Source organism: Pteropus alecto, unplaced genomic scaffold, assembly GCF_000325575.1.
Source record: "Pteropus alecto unplaced genomic scaffold, ASM32557v1 scaffold161, whole genome shotgun sequence".
Taxonomy (NCBI): Eukaryota; Metazoa; Chordata; class Mammalia; order Chiroptera; family Pteropodidae; genus Pteropus; species Pteropus alecto.
Genome location: NW_006432943.1, coordinates 7430319 through 7451551, shown reverse-complemented (window position 1 = coordinate 7451551; position 21233 = coordinate 7430319). Strand labels below are relative to the sequence as shown.

The 21233-nt window shown below is 31.6% G+C and overlaps 1 protein-coding gene across 3 annotated transcripts in view; it reads right to left on the bottom strand.

The window, feature by feature from the left end:
• Positions 1-21233, bottom strand: part of CNOT6L (CCR4-NOT transcription complex subunit 6 like) — a 94121-nt gene that overhangs the window by 30932 nt on the left and 41956 nt on the right. For all 3 annotated transcript variants that reach the window (XM_006907626.3, XM_025043820.1, XM_025043821.1), the window contains 2 exons: positions 13388-13477; positions 1338-1406 (listed from right to left, as the gene is read on the bottom strand). In XM_006907626.3, coding sequence (XP_006907688.1) covers positions 1338-1406; positions 13388-13477 — 159 coding nt within the window. The remainder of the gene's footprint in view (positions 1-1337; positions 1407-13387; positions 13478-21233) is intronic.

Below are 21233 nucleotides of genomic sequence, written 5' to 3'. Positions count from 1 at the left end.
ATTTCTTTGATAATTCAACAACTAATAAAAACATGTTTCTGTTGTTCCTTTTCTTAATGGAAATTGAGGTATGCAATATTAAGAAAGCTTTTCTTCAAGATTATGTTCATTCATACTCAAAAAGAGATTACACTGAAGAACCAGAAAATGATGTTTTTAATATAAGGAAAAAAAACAAATTAATTGCACATTAGGGAAGGCTAAACATAAAATAAATCTGCCTAACTTAAGGCTTTGTAGAAAACCTTAGGTCTTCTTTTTTTTTAGACTACTAATGTGTATCCTGATAACAGAGATGTTAGTCATGTTAACAGTGACACAGTGCCTCTTTGAACAGGCTGATACTATGGCTCAAGGGTGCGGTGGTTTTAAAATTATTACCTCTGGAAGACATAGAAATGTACTGTATATGATAATATTTCTCAGTGTTATTAAAATGCAAATAGAACCATGAAGATATTATAACTTTCCATATTTCCCAATACCAAAGAAAATGATTTTTTTCTAAATTTTCTTCATAACAAAAAAAACTCACAAAAGGCTTAAAAAGTACAAAATAAACTCTGTGATTTATCCATTAAAAATTATTCAAGTAACAGCATTCAGTGATTGGTTTAATCTTCATATTAAAACAATAACATTTTTATTTGTTAATTTTAAAATGAAATTAGATATCATGGAAACTATTACTCTTGTGATTAAAAAGGAGGCATTTGGAGAAATACCAATTCATAACTTATTTTAAGTAGAATTCCCAATCATAAAATGGCTAATAAGCAGTAAGAAGCCCTATAAATGATGTCACATCATTATGGGTCTCCACAGAGATAAAGTTTTATATTTTTTACATAACTTAGTTCTAGAAGTACTAAACCATATCCTTAAATTGCCCAAATGCTGTATGATATCTACACTGCTGGCCTGGTATCATATTTTGTCTCCAATATAACAAACATAGACCCATTCTAACTTATTCTTTCACAAGTGTTGTCAGTCTACCCATTCAAAAAAGATTAACTACCTAAGTAGGTTAAAATTTTTTAGAAGAAAATTCATTATTACTCATTTTTCTTAAGTCATCCAACATGCTGGTGTGAAGATGCCATCTGGAAGGCTATATTACAGGAATTATTTTAAAACAAGAGTAGCATCATTGTGAAAGATAGGAGATTTTTGTACATAAGTCTTAGTGTAGATTTTTTGATACGATCCATCAGTATTTTTATACTCATCTACCCAGGGGAAGTAAAATGTGAAGGCCTGTTAATTATATCACAAAATACAATGGCATTTCCATTATTTCTCAAAAAAGTCAAGGAAGAATAAAAACTATTTACCTGATGGCAGAATTTGGTCTCGTTCTTTTATTGTAATCCATGGCCTCGGAGGAAGCTGCTCTGGATGAACTGAAAAGAAAATTTTTAAATATGTTAATTTCATGAGTTTCTAAAATCAGTATTATTTACTTTACAATGTCAAATCAATTTCAGTTTTCTCTTCAGCTGTAATGACCCAGAAATTAACTTAGGAATCTAATGATATATAATAAAAATTTAGAAGACAAAAGAAATTTAAGAAAAGCTATGCAGAAAACACATACCTAATATATGAAAAGAACATTAAGAAATTTATTAATGGCATTTCCACCTACATAGTATTTATGAGAAGCACCTATTTAAAACCTTAGGTAGGATCTTATGTCTTAATTACACCTGCTAATTGTATTGACTCAGCCTTGTTCCCTGGTAGGAAATCAAAGCTATATGAAGTTTCAATATACTGATGAACTAAAATACTCGGTGTCTTTACAATGGAAAAAATAAACCACATATGAATGCATAAAAATTAATCATTTTCTAATGGGGCTTTCACTTTCTATTTTAATCTTTCTTTCGTAATGTCCATGCAAAGCAAGAGATTAGAACTACATTGTACAGAAAAAAGAAAGATATTGGTTAAACATTAATTGCTCAGATATGGTTATCAGTACCATGGAACTAAATGCTACCCAACTATCAGATGAAAGAAAATTTGGTAAGATTTAACTACATCTTTTTTTTCTTTTAAAAACATTTGCAATTACAGGACAATTTGATTCAAGTTTGCCCAAGGTATTAGTGGCTGAGAAATGAATTCCTTTAAACAAAAACATGCCATCTTCATCCAGCCACAGAAATTCTGACACAAATCTCCAAGATCTTAAAAAGCGTCACTTTACTAATCATTTTGGTGTCTAAAAGTCTACCTAAAAGATACCAGTTTTAGCATCTATACTTTTCAAAAAATGGAATGAACATTATTTTGCATAGTCTATGTCTTACCAGGAAAGAAATGGTTATCATAAGATGACAAATGAATCATTCAGCTGGTTCAACACGTTGAATTCTGAAAAATAATCATGCCTGCTAGGAGTGCCATGTTAAAATCATGGCAACTATCTCAAAAATGGAAAGCCCGATATATAAATACACTGAAGGATAAACGAGAAACTTTCCAGCTATTGAGATCTTTATTAGCAAAGATTAAAAATTCATAAATCAAGAAAATTCTCAATAAAACAAGGTGATATCAACATTTTGGTGCTTCTCAAATCTAACACACTTTAACTAATACATTACAATACATCAGTGTAAGTAAAATGCATAGTATTAACCAACAATACTTGAAGTCAGAAACATAGGAAAAGACTATGTCACCAGTAACCAGAAAGAATTAAAAAATGAGATAGTATGTTTTTATCTAGGTTAACAAAATAATTTTAACAATAATAATATCCAGAGTTGGATAAGAAACACACACTTGCATGTACGACTAGTAGGAATATAAACTGGTACTACTATTTAGGAGGACAAGTTGAATCATCTTTTAAAATTTAAAACATTTATATCTTTGTGACCCTGCAATTTTATTTCCTGAGATCAGCCCTATCTGCTTAAAGCAGATTCAAATACATATTCATTACACCACTGTTTGTATAGCAAAAACAATGGTAAATGGCTAAAATCCATTTTATGAAAAGTCCCTGCTACAGTTTAAAAGAATAAAAACATGTATGCAAAAATAAAAATGATATATAAAAAAATACTGTTAGATAAAAAAAGTAGAAAATATATAACAGAATGTGATTTACTGTATTAAAATTTTTAAAATGCACTTAAAAGAGTAAATAAAATTTCTATTATAATTTTTAGATGTAAATGTCTATAAAAATGTCTACAAGGGTACACACCCAACCTACAAGTGTTTATTTACATGAACAAAACTGCAATTAAAGATAGTCGTCAAAGGGAATTCTAGTCTTAACAGAAATTTTAACATTTTTTATGATGAGAATAGTATATTTAAGTGTGACATATACTTAATATTAATTAATTTAGTTTTAGGAAGGCTTTGGTCTTGCTTTTATATTCCACTTTTTATTACAAAAAATTTCTAACATATACAAAGGTGCAAAGAGCATAATGTACTAAATCTCTAATATCCATTATCCAGATTCAATAATTATAAACCCTTAGACAATATTGATTCATCCATAATTCTTCCTATTCCACACGCCCTCTACACCTGAATTATTTTGAAGCTGATTGCAGATATTTTATGTCTTCCATAAATATTTCAGTATATCTCTAACAGTTATTGATGACATCATAACATCAAAAAAATTAATGGTGATTTCTAAATATGAAATCTCAGGAAGTATTCAAACTTTCTCCATTGTCTCAAATTTTTTTATTTTTAATCACTAAACTATTATATTTGCTCCTAAATCAAAAAAGAGTTCCATAGTATATATTTGTCTTTCCAATTCTCATTTTGCTGCCCATTTCTTTCTATATCTTACTGTTGTTTAATTCTAAATATATCCCAGTTCTATTAGAATGTTTTTTAATTGAATATTTGATCTATTCTCCACTGTTTCTTTACGTTGTTGTTGTTGCTCAGTATTCATTATATATATTTTTTTTCTTTTTACCTTCTGACCCCCTTCATCCATTTCTCCCACCCCACCCCTGTGTTTGGCAACCACTAACTTGTTCCCTGTATCTATGAGGGTTTTCTTTTTTTTTCTTTACCCATTTTAGATTTCACATGTAAGAGAGATAATATATTTGTCTTTGCCTGACTTATTTCATTTAATATAATGCCCTCGAGGTGCATCAATATTGTTGCAAATGACAAGAGTAATATTCCATTACATATATACACAATTTCTGTACCTATTCATCCATCGATAGATACTTAGGTTGTTTTCATATCTTGGCTGTTGTAAAAAATACTACAATGAACATAAAAGTACATATATCATTCAAAGTTAATGTTTTCATTTTCTTTGGAAAAATATCCAGAAGTGGAATTGCTGGAACATATGGTAGTTCTACTGTTATTTTTTTGAGGAACCTCCATACTGTTTTCCATAGTGGGTTCACCAAAATACATTCCCACCACAGTGCACAAGGGTTCCCTTTGCTCCACACCCAGGCCAACACTTGTTATTTCTTGTCTTTTTAATAATAGCCATTCTAACAGGTGTGAGGTAATATCTCATTGTGGTTTTGATTTGCATTTCCCTGATGATTAATGATACTGAGCATCTTTTCATGTACCTGTATGTCTTCTTTGGAAAAATATATATTCAGATTTTTCTGTCTATTTTTAATTATATGTGTGTGTGTGTCTATTTGCTATTGTATAAGTTTTTAAATATTTTTTGAATATTGGTCCCTTATCAGATATGTCATTTGTAAATATTTTCTCTCATTCAGTAGGATACCTTTTCACTTTCTTGATGGATTCCTTTGCTATGCAGAGGTTTTTGGTACTTATTTTTGCTTTTGTTGCTTTGGTGTCAGATTAAAAAATCCATCAGCAAGACCTATGTCAAAGAATTTACTGCCTATGTTTTCTCCTAGGAGTTTTATGGTTTCAGGAAGTCTTATGTTCAAAGTCTATAATCCATTTAGAGTTTATTTGTGTGTACAGTATAAAATAGTGATTGAGTTTCATTCCTTTACATGTGGTTGTACAGTTTTAGCAACACCATTTATCAAAGAGACTGTCCTTTCCCATTGTGTATTTTTGAACTTTTTGTCACAAATTAATTGACCTATGCGTAGACTGATTTCTGGGTTCTCTGTTCTGCTGATCTATGTATCAGTTTTAATGCCACTATCATTCTGTTTTAATTACTACAGCATTGTAATATGGTTCAAAATCAGGGAATGTGATACTTCCAGCTTTGTTCTTCTTTCTCAAGATTGCTTTGGTTATTTGGAGTTTTTGTGGTTCCATACAAATTTTGTGATTATTTGTTATAGTTCTTTGAAAAATGCCACTGTAATTTTTGTTAAGGTTTTCGTTGAATGTGTAGATCCCTCTGGGTAGTATGGACATTTTAGTAATATTGATTCTTCCAATCAATGAGCAGGAAATAATCTTCTAGTTATTTGTGTCTTCAATTTCTTTCATTAATGTCTTGTAGTTTTCACTAAATAGGTCTTTTGCTTCCTTGGTTAAATTTATTCCTAAGTATTTTTTGACCAAATTTTCAGGGTTTTCTAGATATTATGTCATCTGTAGATACTGATAGTTTTGCTTCTTCCTTTTCAACCTGGATGCCTTTTATTTCTTTTTCTTGTCTAACTGCTCTGGCTAGAATTTCCAATACTATGTCAAACAGAAGTGGCAAAAGTGGGCATTCTTGTCTTGTTGCTGATCTTGGAGGAAATGCTTTCAGATTTTCACTACAAAGTATAATATTAGCTGTGGGATTGTCACTATGGCCTTTATTATACTGAGGTAAGCTCCCTCTATATTTACTTTGTGGAGTTTTTTTTATCATATATGAATGCTGAATTTTGTCAAATGCTTTTTCTACATCTACTGAGATATGATTTTTATCCTTCATTTTGTTAATGTGGCATATCATCAACACTGACTGATTTGTGAATGGTGAACCCTAGGACAAATCATACTTGGTCATGATGTATGATCTTTTTTAATATATCACTGAATTCAGTTTGCTAGTATTTTGTTGAGAATTTTTTCATTTCTGTTCATCAAGGATATAGGCCAGCAATTTTCTCTTCTTGTCACATCTTTGGCAGTTTTTGCATTAGGGCGATGCTGATCACATAAAATAAGTTTGGAAGAGTGGGTAACTCTTCATGGGAAGCTTTGAGATGAATTGTTACTAAATCTTTGAATGCTCAGTAGCATTCAACAGTGAAGCCATCTGGTCCAAGACTTTTGTTTGTTGGGAAGTTTTTCATTACTGATTCAATCTCTTACTAGTAATCTGTTCAGATTTTCTATTTCATTATAATTCACTATTGATGGATTATATGTTTCTGGGAATTTATTTCTTCTAGGTTGTCCAGTTTGTTAGCATGTAATTGTTCAGAGTAGTCTCTTATGATCCTTGAAATGTAATTATTAACAGATATGTATTTATTACCATTTTGTTAATTTTTTTACTGGCTGTTTTTGTAGTTTTTCTCTGTTCCTTTCTTCTTTTGCTCTCTTCCTTTGTGGTTTAATGATTTTCTTTAATGTTACCCTTATACTGCTTTCTCTTTATCCTTTCTATTTTTACTATAGGATTTTCCTTTGTGGTTACCATGAGGCTTACATGTAACAACTTATATCTATAAAAAGTCTATTTTAAGTTGATAACAACTTAAATTTAATCCCATTCTAAAAATACATTTTTTCCTAAAAATGAAACTACAATGCCAGTGATATGACAAAGAACAGAAATACAGTTACATGGGCTACCATAAAATAAAATATATAAATACTGTTTAATCATATGAATATATATGGTCCTAGATACAGTACTAGAATTTGGATCAAAATTGAAGATAAATCTACCCTCATTATGAATAAAAAAGAGAAAGCAATTAACATCCTAATACATGGCTCAGCATCATATCTAAAATATAATAAAAATAAGTATCTCATTTTTATCTCCTATATATGCTATAGTAGGTGCTAACCAACCCTGCAACCAGTTCTGGAGCCACCAGGAATAAACAGGGAAAAAAATAAATGAAATGAAACCAAGAAAAGCCTCATTTCTGTGGCCAATGGAGCAGAAAAAGAGAATCCCAACAGGGACTAGGTGAGACACCCACACTCGGTGGCAGTGGTTATCCAATACTGTTGGTGCCAATTTTTAGCGGAGTCCAAGAGAGCCAACCCACCTCACACCTCGGAGTGGCCATCAGCACTTGGCCTGGTTTGCCCATAGTAAGGGTGTCGCCTGAGCTTGGAAGGGCTGAAAGAATCCATATGCTAAACCTAAACTGGGAAACTGCCTGCTAAAATTGAGATTTTAAAAGGATTAAGAGTCATTTAAAATAACCTTAAAAATATCCAGGGTGCAACTAAAAATCACTGGTCATTCTGAAGACTAGGAAAATGACAATTTATGTGAGAAAAGACTATCAACAGACACCATCACAGAGATAATTCAGATGTTGAAATTACCTGACAGAGATTTTAGAGCTACCATCACAAAACTGCTTCAAGTAATTATAAATTCTCTTGAAACAAATGAAAAGCAAAACAAAAACAAAACCCAGAAAACTCCAGCAAAGAAAGTTAAAATATATTTTTTTAAAAAGAACCAAATAGAAATTATTGGACTGAAAAGTATAATAATCAAAATAACAACTCGCTGGAAGGGCACAATAATCAGGTAAAGATAACGAAAGATAAAAGGACTGAATATGAAAACCAACAGAATTTATTAATTATGAACAATAAGAAGAAAATAAACTAAAAAATGTGAACAGAGTTTGAGGTACCTGTGGGACTATAACAAAAGCTCTAAGATTCATATCATCAGAGTTCAGAAAGAGAGGAGAAAGAATGTAGACTTAAAAAGTACTCTTAAGAGTCAATGACTAAAAATTCCCAAATTTAGTAAATGACATATACCTATAAATTCAAGAAGGTGAGCAAACTTCATGTAGAATAAACCCGAACAAATCCACACCAAGACATGTTATAATTAAACTGCTGAATACTAAAGACAAAGAATCTCAAAAACATCAGAGAGAAATGACACATTACCTATAAGAGAACAATGGGTTTCTTTTCTGAAACCATGGCAGCCAGAGGAATTGGCACAACATTTTCAAGTGCTGAAAGAAAAGAAATGTCAACCACAAATTCTACATCCAGCAAAACTATCCTTTAGAAATCAAGGCGAAATAAAGCTGTCATCAAAGAAAAATTAAGAGATTTTGTTGCTAGCAGACCTGCCTTAAAGAATGGCTAAAGGAAGCTGTCTAAACAGAAAGAAAAAAATAACAGAAGAATAAGAACATCAAAAGGAAAAAATGAGGAATGAGTAAAATTAGGGGTAAATATAATAGATTATCCTTTTCCACATGAACTTAAAACATACCTGATGGTTAAAGCAAAAATTTTAACAACACATGTGTGGCACTCAGTGTAGGCAGAGTAAACACTAGAGACAATTATATTTAAAAGTGGGGAGGATAAAGTAACATAAATGGAAGTAAGGCATCAATAATTCACTTAATGTGACAAAACACCATTATCAGCTGACTGTGCTAGGTATGTATATTGTAATATCAATAGCAACCACTAAGAAAACTATCTAAGACAATATATTCAAAAACAGCATTAAAAAAAAAATGGTCCTAAAATATGTTTAAATAGCCCACAGGAAACCAAGAAAAGATAACAAAGGAAGGAGAAACAAAATAAACAGAAAACAAGTAATAAAATGGTAGATTTTAGTTCTACATATTTATAATTACTTTAAATGTCAATACACAGATTATAAATAAGAGTGAAATCTTGGTGGAGTAGGAAAAAACATGACACATGACTCAGCTATATGCTGTCTACAAGAAACTCATTTCAAATACAATACAGTAAAGCTGAAAGAAGATGGAAGAAGATATACCATGCTAACATTAAACAAAAAATCAGAGCAGTTATATTAACAGCAATAAAGTATACTTAAGAACAAAGAAAATACTAGGAACAATGAAGGTCATTACATAATGATAGAAGGATCAATCCACCAAGAAGATGTAGCAATCCTAAATATGTATACACCAAACACAGCTTCAAAATATAAACTTTAGCAAATTTAAAAGAACTGAAATTAGATAGAATGTATTTTCCAAGTGGTCCCAAGCTAGAATCAAACAAGAATAAAAGAAAGACTACAGGAAATTAAACAACACATTTCTAAATAATCCATGAGTCAAAAAGTCTCAAAGAAAATTTAAAAAATTACATTAAACAAAATGAAAATGAAAACACATCAACATTTATAGGATGCAACTAAAATAGACTCGCAAGGGAAACTTATAATTCTACATGCGTACATTAAAAAGAAGAAAGATCTCAAATCAACAATTTGTTCTTACTCTGAACAAGGAAAAAAAACAAAACAAAACAACCCCAAAGCAAGAAGACAAAAGAAAATACTAAGATATAGGGAAACAGAAAGGTTATGCATAAAAGAACAGAAAAAATATAGACAATGTAAACTCCAACCCAAAGTGAACTCATGTAGCTATATTTTTTGTGCAGCTATACCAATATCAAAGTAATAAGAACAGCATAACAATAAAAGTTTCAAATAACCAGAAAGATGAAACACAAAAATATAACCTCAATATATGTACTTAAAAGATTCTAAGAGCTACAAAAAGAAATAAACAAATCTACAAAGTGGGAGATTTTAATACGGTTCTATCAGTAATAAAAACAAAGTAATCATTAAGTATATAAAACACATTTAAACAATTAATAAACTTTAATATATAAAGAATGCATCGCCAAACAACTATAGAATGCACATTCTGTTTAAGTGCACACTTAACATTTATAAATATTATGCATGTGCTGGGTACTAAATAACACATTTCAAAAATTTAAATCAAAACCAATCAGAGTACATCCTCTGACCACAATGGAATTAAGCTAGGAATCAATGATAAAGAAAACTAGCAAAACTCCCCTGGAAATAAGGAAAGAAACTTCTAAGTGATTCACCAGTCGAAGAAGAAATGATGCGAACCATTAGAAAATATGCTGAACTGAGCGACAGTAAAAATAATACAAATTAAAACTTGTGGGATACAGCTGAAAGCCATGTTTAGAGGGAGATTTATAAATACTCTGGAGAAAAAGTTTGAAAGTTAATAATTTAGGTATTAAAAAATCAGAAAAAGAGCAGGAAAAAAAAAAAAAAGAAAGCAAAAGATACTGAAAAAAACCATGTAACAAGACCAACAAAGCTATAAACTTCTTTTTCCAAGAAAGTATTGATAAATCCCTGGGCAAGTCTATGCATGAAGAAAGAGAGATGGCATAAATAACTAAAATCTGGAAGGGGAAAGAGAGATCACTGTACATAAAATAGGCATTAAAACATCATAAAAAGATATTCTGAATCTTAATGTCAATACTTTTGAAGATTTAGATAAAATGGGAAACTTAGCAAAAAACAAATTTCATAAGTTGATAGAAAAATGGAACAGTACTATAGTTACTAAAGAAATTAAATCAGTAATTAAAAACTTCCTACAAAGAACCCCCAGGCTCTGATGTATGCTACCAAACATTTAAGAAAGAGAAAGAACACGAAGATTAAATAAACTCTTCCAAATAACAGAAAATGAGAAAGTATTTCTCAATAAATCTTATGAAGCTGATATAATCTTTATATCAAAACTTGACAAGGATATTGAAGAAAGAAAAATTCTTCACAATCTCAAACTCACATGCAAAAAATCCAAAGTAAAATATTAGCTAACTGAACACAAGAATATGTTAAAAGGATAATAATATATTGTAACCTACTTGGGTTTATTCCAGGAATACAGAGGTGGTATAACAATCAATGCTTTTACTGAATTAACAAAATAAAGGACAAAAATTATAAACTCATATCTATAGAGAAAAAGTATTTGATAAAATTCAATATTTATTCATATTAAAAAATAAAAAAATTTCCTAGGAAACAAGAAATAAAAGAAAATATCCTTAATCTGATAAACGTTATCTATATAAAAACTACAGTAAACATTGTACTTAATCATGAATTATTAAAAGCTAATAAATTATAAAATTAGACAAGGATGCCCATTATCACCACTTTTAGTTAGCATTTTACTGGTGTTCTTAGTAAGTACAATAAAGCAAGAAAAGAAATAAAAGATGTAAGAATTAGAGAGTAATAAAAGTGTCATTATTTGCAAATTACACTGTTATATAAATTGAAATAAAAATATATCAGGATTAAAAAGAGTTTACTAAAGTGGCTGAACATATATTTACCAAGAGCATTTAGCAAATGTTCAGCAAGGTGGCTAAATAACAATAAATATACAAAACTCAACTGTAGTCCATAAATCAGCAATAAACATTAAGATTATTTTCAAAAAGACTGTTAAGAGTATCAAAACAGTCAATAACTAGAATAAATGTAATTTAAAAATGCGCAAAATTTTTAAAAACTGCACAGAAACCTAAAACTCAATATTGAGAGAAATTAAAGGCACAATAAATGAAAAAGTATTCTACTTTGTTACATTAGAAGATCAAGTGTGGTTAACATGCCAATTCTTTCTAAAGCAATCTATAGATTCAACATATTTCCAATCAAAATTCCTACATTTGGGGGAGAGAAGAATTAGAAAAGGTGATTCCAACAATTTTAATAAATATACAAAGTAAAAAAGCATGAAGTCAAAACAAGCCAAGACTAGAATCAAATCAAGGAGAAATTCTACTGGATCTTAAGACGTTTTATACAGCTACCATACCAAACACTGTTTTACTGCCACAAAGACTATTGGAAAAGAATACAGAATCCAGAAACAGACCCATACACACATTGATGATATATGACAAAAGATGGCACTAAAAACCAGTAATAAAAATCAGTCTTTTCAATAAATAGTTCAGGGTCAATTTAATACAAATGTGGAAAAGTTATGAAATTTACTCTTGAATTATACACACTTCAATGCCAGGAAGATTATAGCTCTAAAAAAAAAGACGTTTTTGGATAACATAGAAGAATACATTCATGAGCTTGAGGTAGAGAAAAATTCTTAACGATGACACAAAAGCAGTATTATAATAGAGAAGATCAACAAATTCAAGTATGTTATAATTTGTTCTATTCATCAAAAGACAAATCAAGAGAGTGAAAAAGCAAACAACACCATGGGAGAAGGTATTTACAACATATATAATCAGCAAATGGCTTTTATTTAAAACATATGAAAAGCTCCTTAATACAAACACCACACACATGCCATATAGCTGGGTCAACTAGCTATGCCTCTACAGGCATGAGAGATTTAATTTTAAAGCAAGAAGGCAGTAGTATACACATACTATGTATACAGCTTAATTAAACTGCTACATAGTCTTAATTTCTTACTAAAAGGACCTCTCTAATAAGTTTATCTCTTTCCCATCAATCGACTTTTAGTCTTTTTAGCCCAAAGTTGGTTAGATAATATTAATTTGGTTTTACTTTACTGTAAATCTTACTATTTAAAATTTAGTATGTAGGTGTCTTCTATCTTGGAGAAAATTTTTTAAAGTATAGCCAAAATATTATGATGATGGCCTCTATGCTGGAATCTAGATTTTTCTAGCTCTGTTTCAGGATTCTGTATTTTAGAAAGACATTATTTAAAAAACAACAACAACAACAACAACCTGAATTTAGTAGCATATCTACATTTTTACCCATATTTTGAGTGCTTAAAGCAAAAAAGTGTTTTAAGTCAAATACTTAATAGCCTTCTTATATATAAAGGAAGTCCATTTGGGATACAACTATTTTAGTTGGACAAATCTGGTGTTCTTATTAAAATTGTGGTTACAAAATTTCCACAAAAAAAATGTAGGAATCAAATTAGTCACTTAATTCATGAAAAACATGTGCAATATGTGGGTTCTCCATAATCTGCATAAAATTCAAACAATTGATAACTATGTATCTTTGTGATTAAGAACAAGGCAATCTTGGGTTCACAGCTCAGCATTAATTAGCTGTGTAACTTGGGTAAATTGCTTTATTCTCTGAATCTCAGAATTTGCCTGTACAAAGCCAGTAAAAATTCTTATCTCCTAGGTTCTCAGAAAGACTAAATGAGATAATGTAACTAAAGCTCCTTACATATTGCTTGGTAAATAGAAAGCACTCAGTATATGAAAAGAAGAATGTCCCACTACCATAGGATATACTAATTAGTGCAAGGAACTCCAAACCTATAAGCAGTTGTATAAAAAATGGTCAGATGGTCTTAAGCATCATGTGACATATTAGCTAACAGTAATATCTGTAGTTTACTGGTTTGTCATTAATAGTTACCTGCAAGATTGTCTAGCATGAAGTTCAGTAGCTTTCGGGTTCCATCTGGGTCCTGGTATAAATTGAGAATATCCTGTGATAAAGGATTGCCTAAAGCAGAAGACAAAAATAAAATCTTTAAGACTTACAACAGCAAGACTAGACAAATGTACACAATAAAAAATAATAATTTTCTATAGTGAATTTTACTGTATTTAATCTGAACACAAATTTAAAGAAATTATATGAATGTAACCCATTTCCCATCTAGAGAAAAGAAGTGTAGCTTGCTGCCAGCGTTAATTTAGTTTTACATAAACACACTCTTTGAGGCTGATGCAAATCTGACTGGTTTTCAATGTGAAAAAAATATGAAAACTGTTCTTGGAGTTATTTCTAAACAGAATTTATCTCTAATCCTAATGTAACAGAAATGCATATATAAATCGGATTCATCAAATGAATCTCTGGCTAACAACTGTTCAAAAATGATATTAACATCACTCATAGAAATGCTACATTTTCTAGGATTTGATATTTTTAGTGATCGAGAATTACTATATTTTGTAAATGGAAATACCACTACTAAAAACGGAATGCTATAAATAAAATGATGTCATTTGTTTCCAAAGACTATTGATATACTAGAGAGATGTGAAAATAAGAAAAAAAGTGAGATATTTCGTGGCACACTTTGGGGGTAAGGTTAGAACTATAATCCGCAAGTTATCTTGGGGTAAACAACTGCAGCTGCAAGTGCCTCCAGAGAGTATTCTCAGGGCAAATGGGAAATGTGTTATACAGTCTCTGGGAAAACCCAAAGATGGCAGAAAAGATAAAATAAGGACACTAGAGGAAATTTTAGATTCTAATACACAGTTACCATAAATAGTAAACACAACCTAACTCTTAACCAGGAAAGAGAGGTTAAAGAGAGAAGTGAAGGAGGCAATACTTGGAATTAAAAAAAAAAAAAGGCTGTCAACTTTTGAAAGCTAACATAAAAAGAAAAAAAAAGAATAAACTGATACAAGGAAGCACAAAGTATACAAAGAAGTTTATGAAAGAATTTCATTTTTCACTGTACTGCAAACTAGAGAATGCCAATAGCAAGCAGAAGACTTTAAAACCAGATAAGGACCAATTACTTCAAAAAAAAAAAAAAGAGATGGCAATAAAATTCATTAGCAACAATAGAAGCTAGAATACAGTGAATATCTCCAAAGACTGCAAGATGCTATTAGAGACATCAACATTTCTCTATCAGTTATCAACAGAAAAAGAAAACAGGAAATCAGAAAAAATGGAGAAGACCAGAACGCTGTCGAGGGACCATATTCTGGGCCATGAAACAAACTGTAACATATTTAAAAGAAATGAAATAATACAAAGCATACTATCTGACCATAACAAAATAAAACTAGAAATCAACAAGAGACAGATTTTGGAAAATTCCTAAGTACTTTGAAATTAAACATCAAACTTCTAAATGATCAAAGTTTGTAGGATACAGCTTAATTGGTGTTTAAATGGAAATTTATAGCATAAAATACTTATATTAGAAAAGATCTAAAAATGATGATATAACTGTCACATTAAGAATCTAAAAAAATAAGAGCAAATGAACTCCAAAAAACCAGAAGGAATTAATAAAAATAAGAGCAAAATCAATAAAATTTAAAACAGAAAAACAAGTGATTACTACTGACCCCAAAACCTGGTACTCTGAAAAAGAGGCAATAAAACAGATATACCTATCTTTGATAAGGACAAAAGGACACAACTTATAAATATCAAGAATAAAAGAGGGAATAGCTCCTGAGACATTAAAAGAATAGAAAATATTGGAAAAATTTAATGCACGTAAATTCAACAACTTAGAAGAAATGAACAAACTCCTTGAAAGACAGAAACCACAAAAGCTCACTCAAGAAAACATGGATAGAAAACTTGGCAAACATAGTAGAATAAGAACTTCCAAAAATTTGCCCCTCCATAAAAGCAGTAACAACAACAACAACAAAACTGATAAAAATTGTCAGAATCAACTATTTCACAACTCTGGAAATTTACCAAAGATTGCAGCAACCCTGGGGATATTTTCCTAAGCATGTGCATAGCCCTCCACATATGTATGGCTGTCTAGGTTCCTCAGAAAAGAAAAGAACAAAAAAATTGAGGATATAGTGGCCAAAAGCATCCCAAATTTGATAAAAACATTAATAAACACATCCAGGAAGCTGAACAAATTCCAAGGAGGATAAAATGAAAGAGACTCACATCTAGACAAATTGTGATAAAATTGTGATAAAGTTAAAGACAAAAAGAGAATCTTAAAAGCAGTGGGAAAGTAGTGACTCATCATATACAGATGCTCAATAAGATTAAAAGCTGATTTCTAATCAGAAATCATGAAGGCCAAAAGGCAACTGAATGACACAGTCAAGGTGCTGAAAGAAAAAAATCTGTCAACCAAGAATTCTATATATAGCGAAAAAATCCTTCAAAAATAAAGGAGAAATTAAGGCATTCCCTGATAAACATAAATTGAGAGAGTTTGTCACTAGCAAGCCAGACCTATAGTAAACACTAAAGGGATTCCTTTCGCCTGAAATAAGAGTATACTAAACAGTAACCTGAATTTATATAAAAATGAGTACCATTAAAAATAAGTACATACATACACATAAAAGAAAATATATGTAATTTTTGTTTCTCTTTTTTCTCCTACCTGATACAACTGCATACAGCAATAATTATAGATCTATATTGATGGGAACACAATGTATAAATGACAATATCTGTGTCAATAACAGCATAAATGAAAATGAAATAGAACTACAGTAACAAAGTCTTTTATGTTAATGGTTAAATTGATATTAATCCAAATTGGATTACTAGAAACTAATATGTTAATTGTAATCCCCAAAGTAACCACGAAGAAAATAACTCAGAATGATATAACAAAAGAAACAAGGAAATTAAATTGGTACACTGGAAAATATCCATTCAACAAAAAAGGCATTAATTGAGGAACAAAGAAATAAAAAGGACATAAGGCATATAAAAACAAATAGCAAAATGGCAGACAAAAATCCTACTGTATCAGAAAATACATTAAAAGTGAAGTAAACTTTGGTTAAGAAGCAGAGATTAGTAGAATGAATAATAAAATATGATTCATTATATGCTATCCACAAGACACACACTATAGATTCAAAGACACAAGCAGGTTAAAAGAATAGAAAAGGGTATGCCATGTAAATAGTAACCAAAAGCAAGCTGGAGTGGTTGTACTGAAGAAAGGAATAACCTCAATGTCCCGTATCAACAGTGCCTTTATTCCTAATCACCCATAACTGGAAAGAATCCAAACGTTCTTCAACTTGTGTCAACATGTGCACGATGGAATACTACTCAGCAACAGAAATGAACTATCAATACATGCAACAACATGGCAGAATCTCAAATGTATTATACTAAATGGAAGAATCCAGAGTCAAAAGACTACATACTAACGTTTCCATATACGACATTTTGGAAAAGTAGTTGCTAAGGACTGAGAGTTAGAGGACGGTGTTGACTTCAACACAAATGAACTTTGAGAGGTGACAGAACAATTGAGTTATATATTCACTGAAGGGGTGGATTTTACCACTATATGTAAATTACAGCTCAGTAAAAAAGTTGCCAAATTTTTAATTTTTCTCAAAAATACATTCAAGGTACAATTTTAACAGTCATTACTTAGAGTCTAGAAATAGAATGTACAAATTTTAAACCAACTGAAAGTATACAAATTGAGAAACAAACGAGAGGGGAGAAACTATTTTTAGAAAGGCAAAAAAAGAGAAAAATTACACAAGGGGTAGAATCAAAAAGTTGGATAGTGATGACACAAAAATATCAATAATTACAATATAGATGAGGCAACTGGTTTGAACCCACACATTAAAAACAAAATGAAGTCAGACTGGATTAAAAACGAAGTCCATCTATAAAGTATTTGTAAGAGATACAACCTAAGCATAAGTATACAGAAAGGCTGAAAGTAAACAAATGAGAAAAGATATATTAGACAAACATGAACCAAAAGAAAACTTGCATAGCTGTATTATTAAACAACACAGACTGTAAGACAAAAACCCTAATAATGAAAAAAGAGGCTCACTCCCTAATATCAGCTTTAATTCACCAGAAGGTAGAGCAATACATATAACGTACAGCAATATCTATGTATAGTTCGTATACCTAATAAAATCTCAAAGGATATAAAGCAAAAGCTGATGGAATTACATGGAGAAATGAACAAATCTCCCATTTTAATGGAAATTTTAGCATAAATATATTATAAAGGGAAATAGGCAAAAATATCTAAAGATATAGAAAATTTGAGCAATATAACCAAATTTGATCTAATGGCAAATATATAGACTTGTGCCCAACAGTGAGAGAAACTATTTTTTTCAGATACTAGGCCATAAAGCAACAATCAACAAATATCAAAGAACTGGTTCATACAGGCTACCCTAACTGCAATTAGTTTAAAGCTAACAATAAAAAAGCTAAATTTAAAATCACACGAGTAGAAATTTTAAATAACTGATGAGTCAAAGAAGATATGATAACCTATATTAAAAATACTTAGGCCAAAGCAGTAGTGAAATATTTCATATTAAAATTGTGGAGGGCAGCAACAAAAATTAAGCCAAATAGGCAAATTTACAGGCTTAAATGCTTATATTTGAAAATGAGTAAATCTAAATTTAAACCATATAGACAGACAAGGAAAAAATATAATAAAAATTCAGACAAAACAGAAGAAAAAAAAAGAAAAAACCAGTTGTTAAAAAATAAAAGCCAATACTGATTCGCTGAAAAGAACGTAACTGACAAATTCCAGGGGAGACTACATCAGACCAAAAAAAAAGTAGAAGGCACAAAAAAAATCTTAAAAGACAGGGTGACATAGCTATAAAGAGAAGAGTCAAACTATATAAAGAGAATATTATGAACATGTTTATGCAAATAAGTCTGAAAACTTAAAAAACTGACAAATTCTAATAGTACAGATATGGTCCAACAAAGTTGACTCATTAACAATTAGAAAGCCTCAATAGTTCTCAACTTCAAAAATACTGAGGTGGTAATTATCTTCCACAAAGAAAACACCAGGCAACAACAGTTTTAAAGAATTGTTCTATCAAAATTTCAAGGAACAGATCAGTTCAATCTTACGCAAACTCTGTGAAAGCACTCTATAAGAATAAAAACACAAGACTATCTTATTCATGAACATGTGAAAAATTCCTTTAAAAAATTCTGTTTGGAGGCAGTCCACCAGGGATTCTGTACTTCCCTCCTCATTCTTAGTGAATGTGATAGATTCAGAGGCTTATCAGTCTCCTGATACTAAGCAGTTTCTGGAGCTAGTTACATAGGAAACTAAATAGGTCAAGGCAACCAAACCAGTACTTTCATGTAACTCTTTGTCTCCCTGGGGGATCAGGGCTTTTGCTGCTTGCTAGACTATTTGCTGCTTTGCTTGAAAAGTGCTGGACCCTTAGATCTGGATTAATCAATTGCAATGCAAACTCACTATGTACATAGCACGTGTCTGGGTCTGTCTTGCTTAAGTGATAATGTTCTTTGTCTCTGATCCAAGAGTCTCATATCTTCCACCACTATCCATGAAACAGTAACTGGCTAACAAATTAGCTTGTAAGGAGTATAAAATCTCAGAGCCAGAGGATTCTGGGAAACATGGCAGAGTGAGAGACGTCCTCAGATCTCACCCCCTGAAACAACAAGCTGAACATCTAAACTGAACAAAAAACACCCAAAATGCGCACCAGCATGTCTGAGTGTGGGATCTGCACATGGGAGCTACCACAGGTGAGAACCCCGGGTGTCAGGCAATGGACTGGGAGAAACAAAGAAGCTGCCTCTCACAGCCTCTGGAGCTCCCTGCAGGAGGAGGAGGAGGGGAGAAGGAAGGCGACTTCCCTGAACAGCCCTGCTGGAAGTGCCGGGACTTCTATGCAGCTAGCAGCAGGGCCCACTCATCAGGGCAGGAAGCAGAGAAGCGAGACGGGACCACAGAGAAACAACAGTTGATTTTTACCAGCCCCAGTTGTAAAACCAAGGCTGAGTCACAGCTCCCAACCCACAACCCAGAGGGACCTTCCCCTGATACCCTCCGAGACCGATCTCTACGGAGCCCCAGGGGAATCTGAGCAAACACTGCCAAGACTGTCGCTGACACTGACAGGGACTAAAACTGAGGGTAGCAAGCGTGATTAAATATCTACAAGAAAATAAAAAAGGCATTATTTAAGCTTTATGTAAAAAGCAAGGATCCAAAAGGCTTAGACACCACTTACTGGAAACAAAAGTAAAAGCATATTCTTTACAGCAAGCTAAAGAGAGACCTTTATATAATAAATCTTCTTTCTGGAAAAACAGCAGAATACACTTCCATTAATGCCCAGACGGAGAAATAGTCCATTAAACACCATGAACAACCAAGGTGGCAAGGCATCTCAGAAAGAAAGAAAAAAAATCTCCAGAAAATAAGCTTAGAGACATAGAAATATGCAACTTAAATGGCAGAGAATTCAGGATGGTACTTCTGAAAAAACTCAATGAGATCCAAAACAACTCAAATCAACAATTTCAGGAATTGAAAAAACAACTAGATGAGCAGAGCGAGGAGATTGAAACTCTCAAAAAGAACAGAATAAATCTCTGGAGATAAAAAAATACACACTGCAAGAATTGAAAAATGAAATAGCAGCTTGGGAAAGAGAGTTGACCAAATGGAGGAAAGGATCAGTGATATCGAAGACAGAAATCTAGAAATAAATCAGAAAGAAGAAGAGAGAAACCGAAGAATGAAAAATAATGGAAGAGAAGTACAAGAACTAGCTGATATCATTAGGAGAGGAAATATAAGAATAATGGGCATTATCGAAGGTAAGGAAAAGGAGCAGGGACTCGAAAGCATTTTCAGACAAATAGTGGACGAGAATTTCCCAAATCTAAAGAATGAGCTGCAGCTTGGAAGTCAAGAAGCCTACAGAACACCCAATTCTCTCAACCCAAAAAGGCCTTCACCGAGACACATTGTATTAAAATTAACAAAAATCAACGACAAAGACAGAATTTTCAAGACAGCCAGTGAGAAGAAAACAGTAACGTATAAAGGAAAACCCATTAGACCTTACAAGCAAAAAAGGAATGGAATCAAATATTTAAACTATTAACTGAAAGGAACTACCAGCCTAGAATAATGTATCCAGCTAAGCTCTCCTTTAGATATGAAGGAGAAATTAAGACATTTCCAGACATACAAATATTGAGGGAATGCTCCACTACGAGACCTGCACTACAGGAAATACTGAAAGGGGTCAGGTCACCTAAAACAAAATAACAATACCAAAAAAAAAAATAATAATACAGAATTAGGAGTAAAGTGACTATCAGACAGATAGACACAGAGGAGTACAATCCTTACTAAGAACAGGGCATTATAAGCTTAAATAATAATAAGAGCATTACTATAGCAAGATAGTAATGAAAAGTTCGGCATATATAGGGACAAACTGAGATAACAATGACTGAAAAGGGAAGGATTCAAAGATGCAAATTTGCAAAGGGGAATGGAGATAAGTAACACGCAGAAGAAAATGGATGACTCTGTGTGTGTGTGTGTGTGTGTGTGTGTGTGTGTGTGTGTGTGTGTGTGTATAAAACTGTCCTTTTCATATTCGTAATGGTAATCACACACCAAAGATTCAGAACTGAAGTATATAACATAAAACAAGAAGAACCAGAGTTAAAACCCACAAAAGCTAACCAAAGTAAA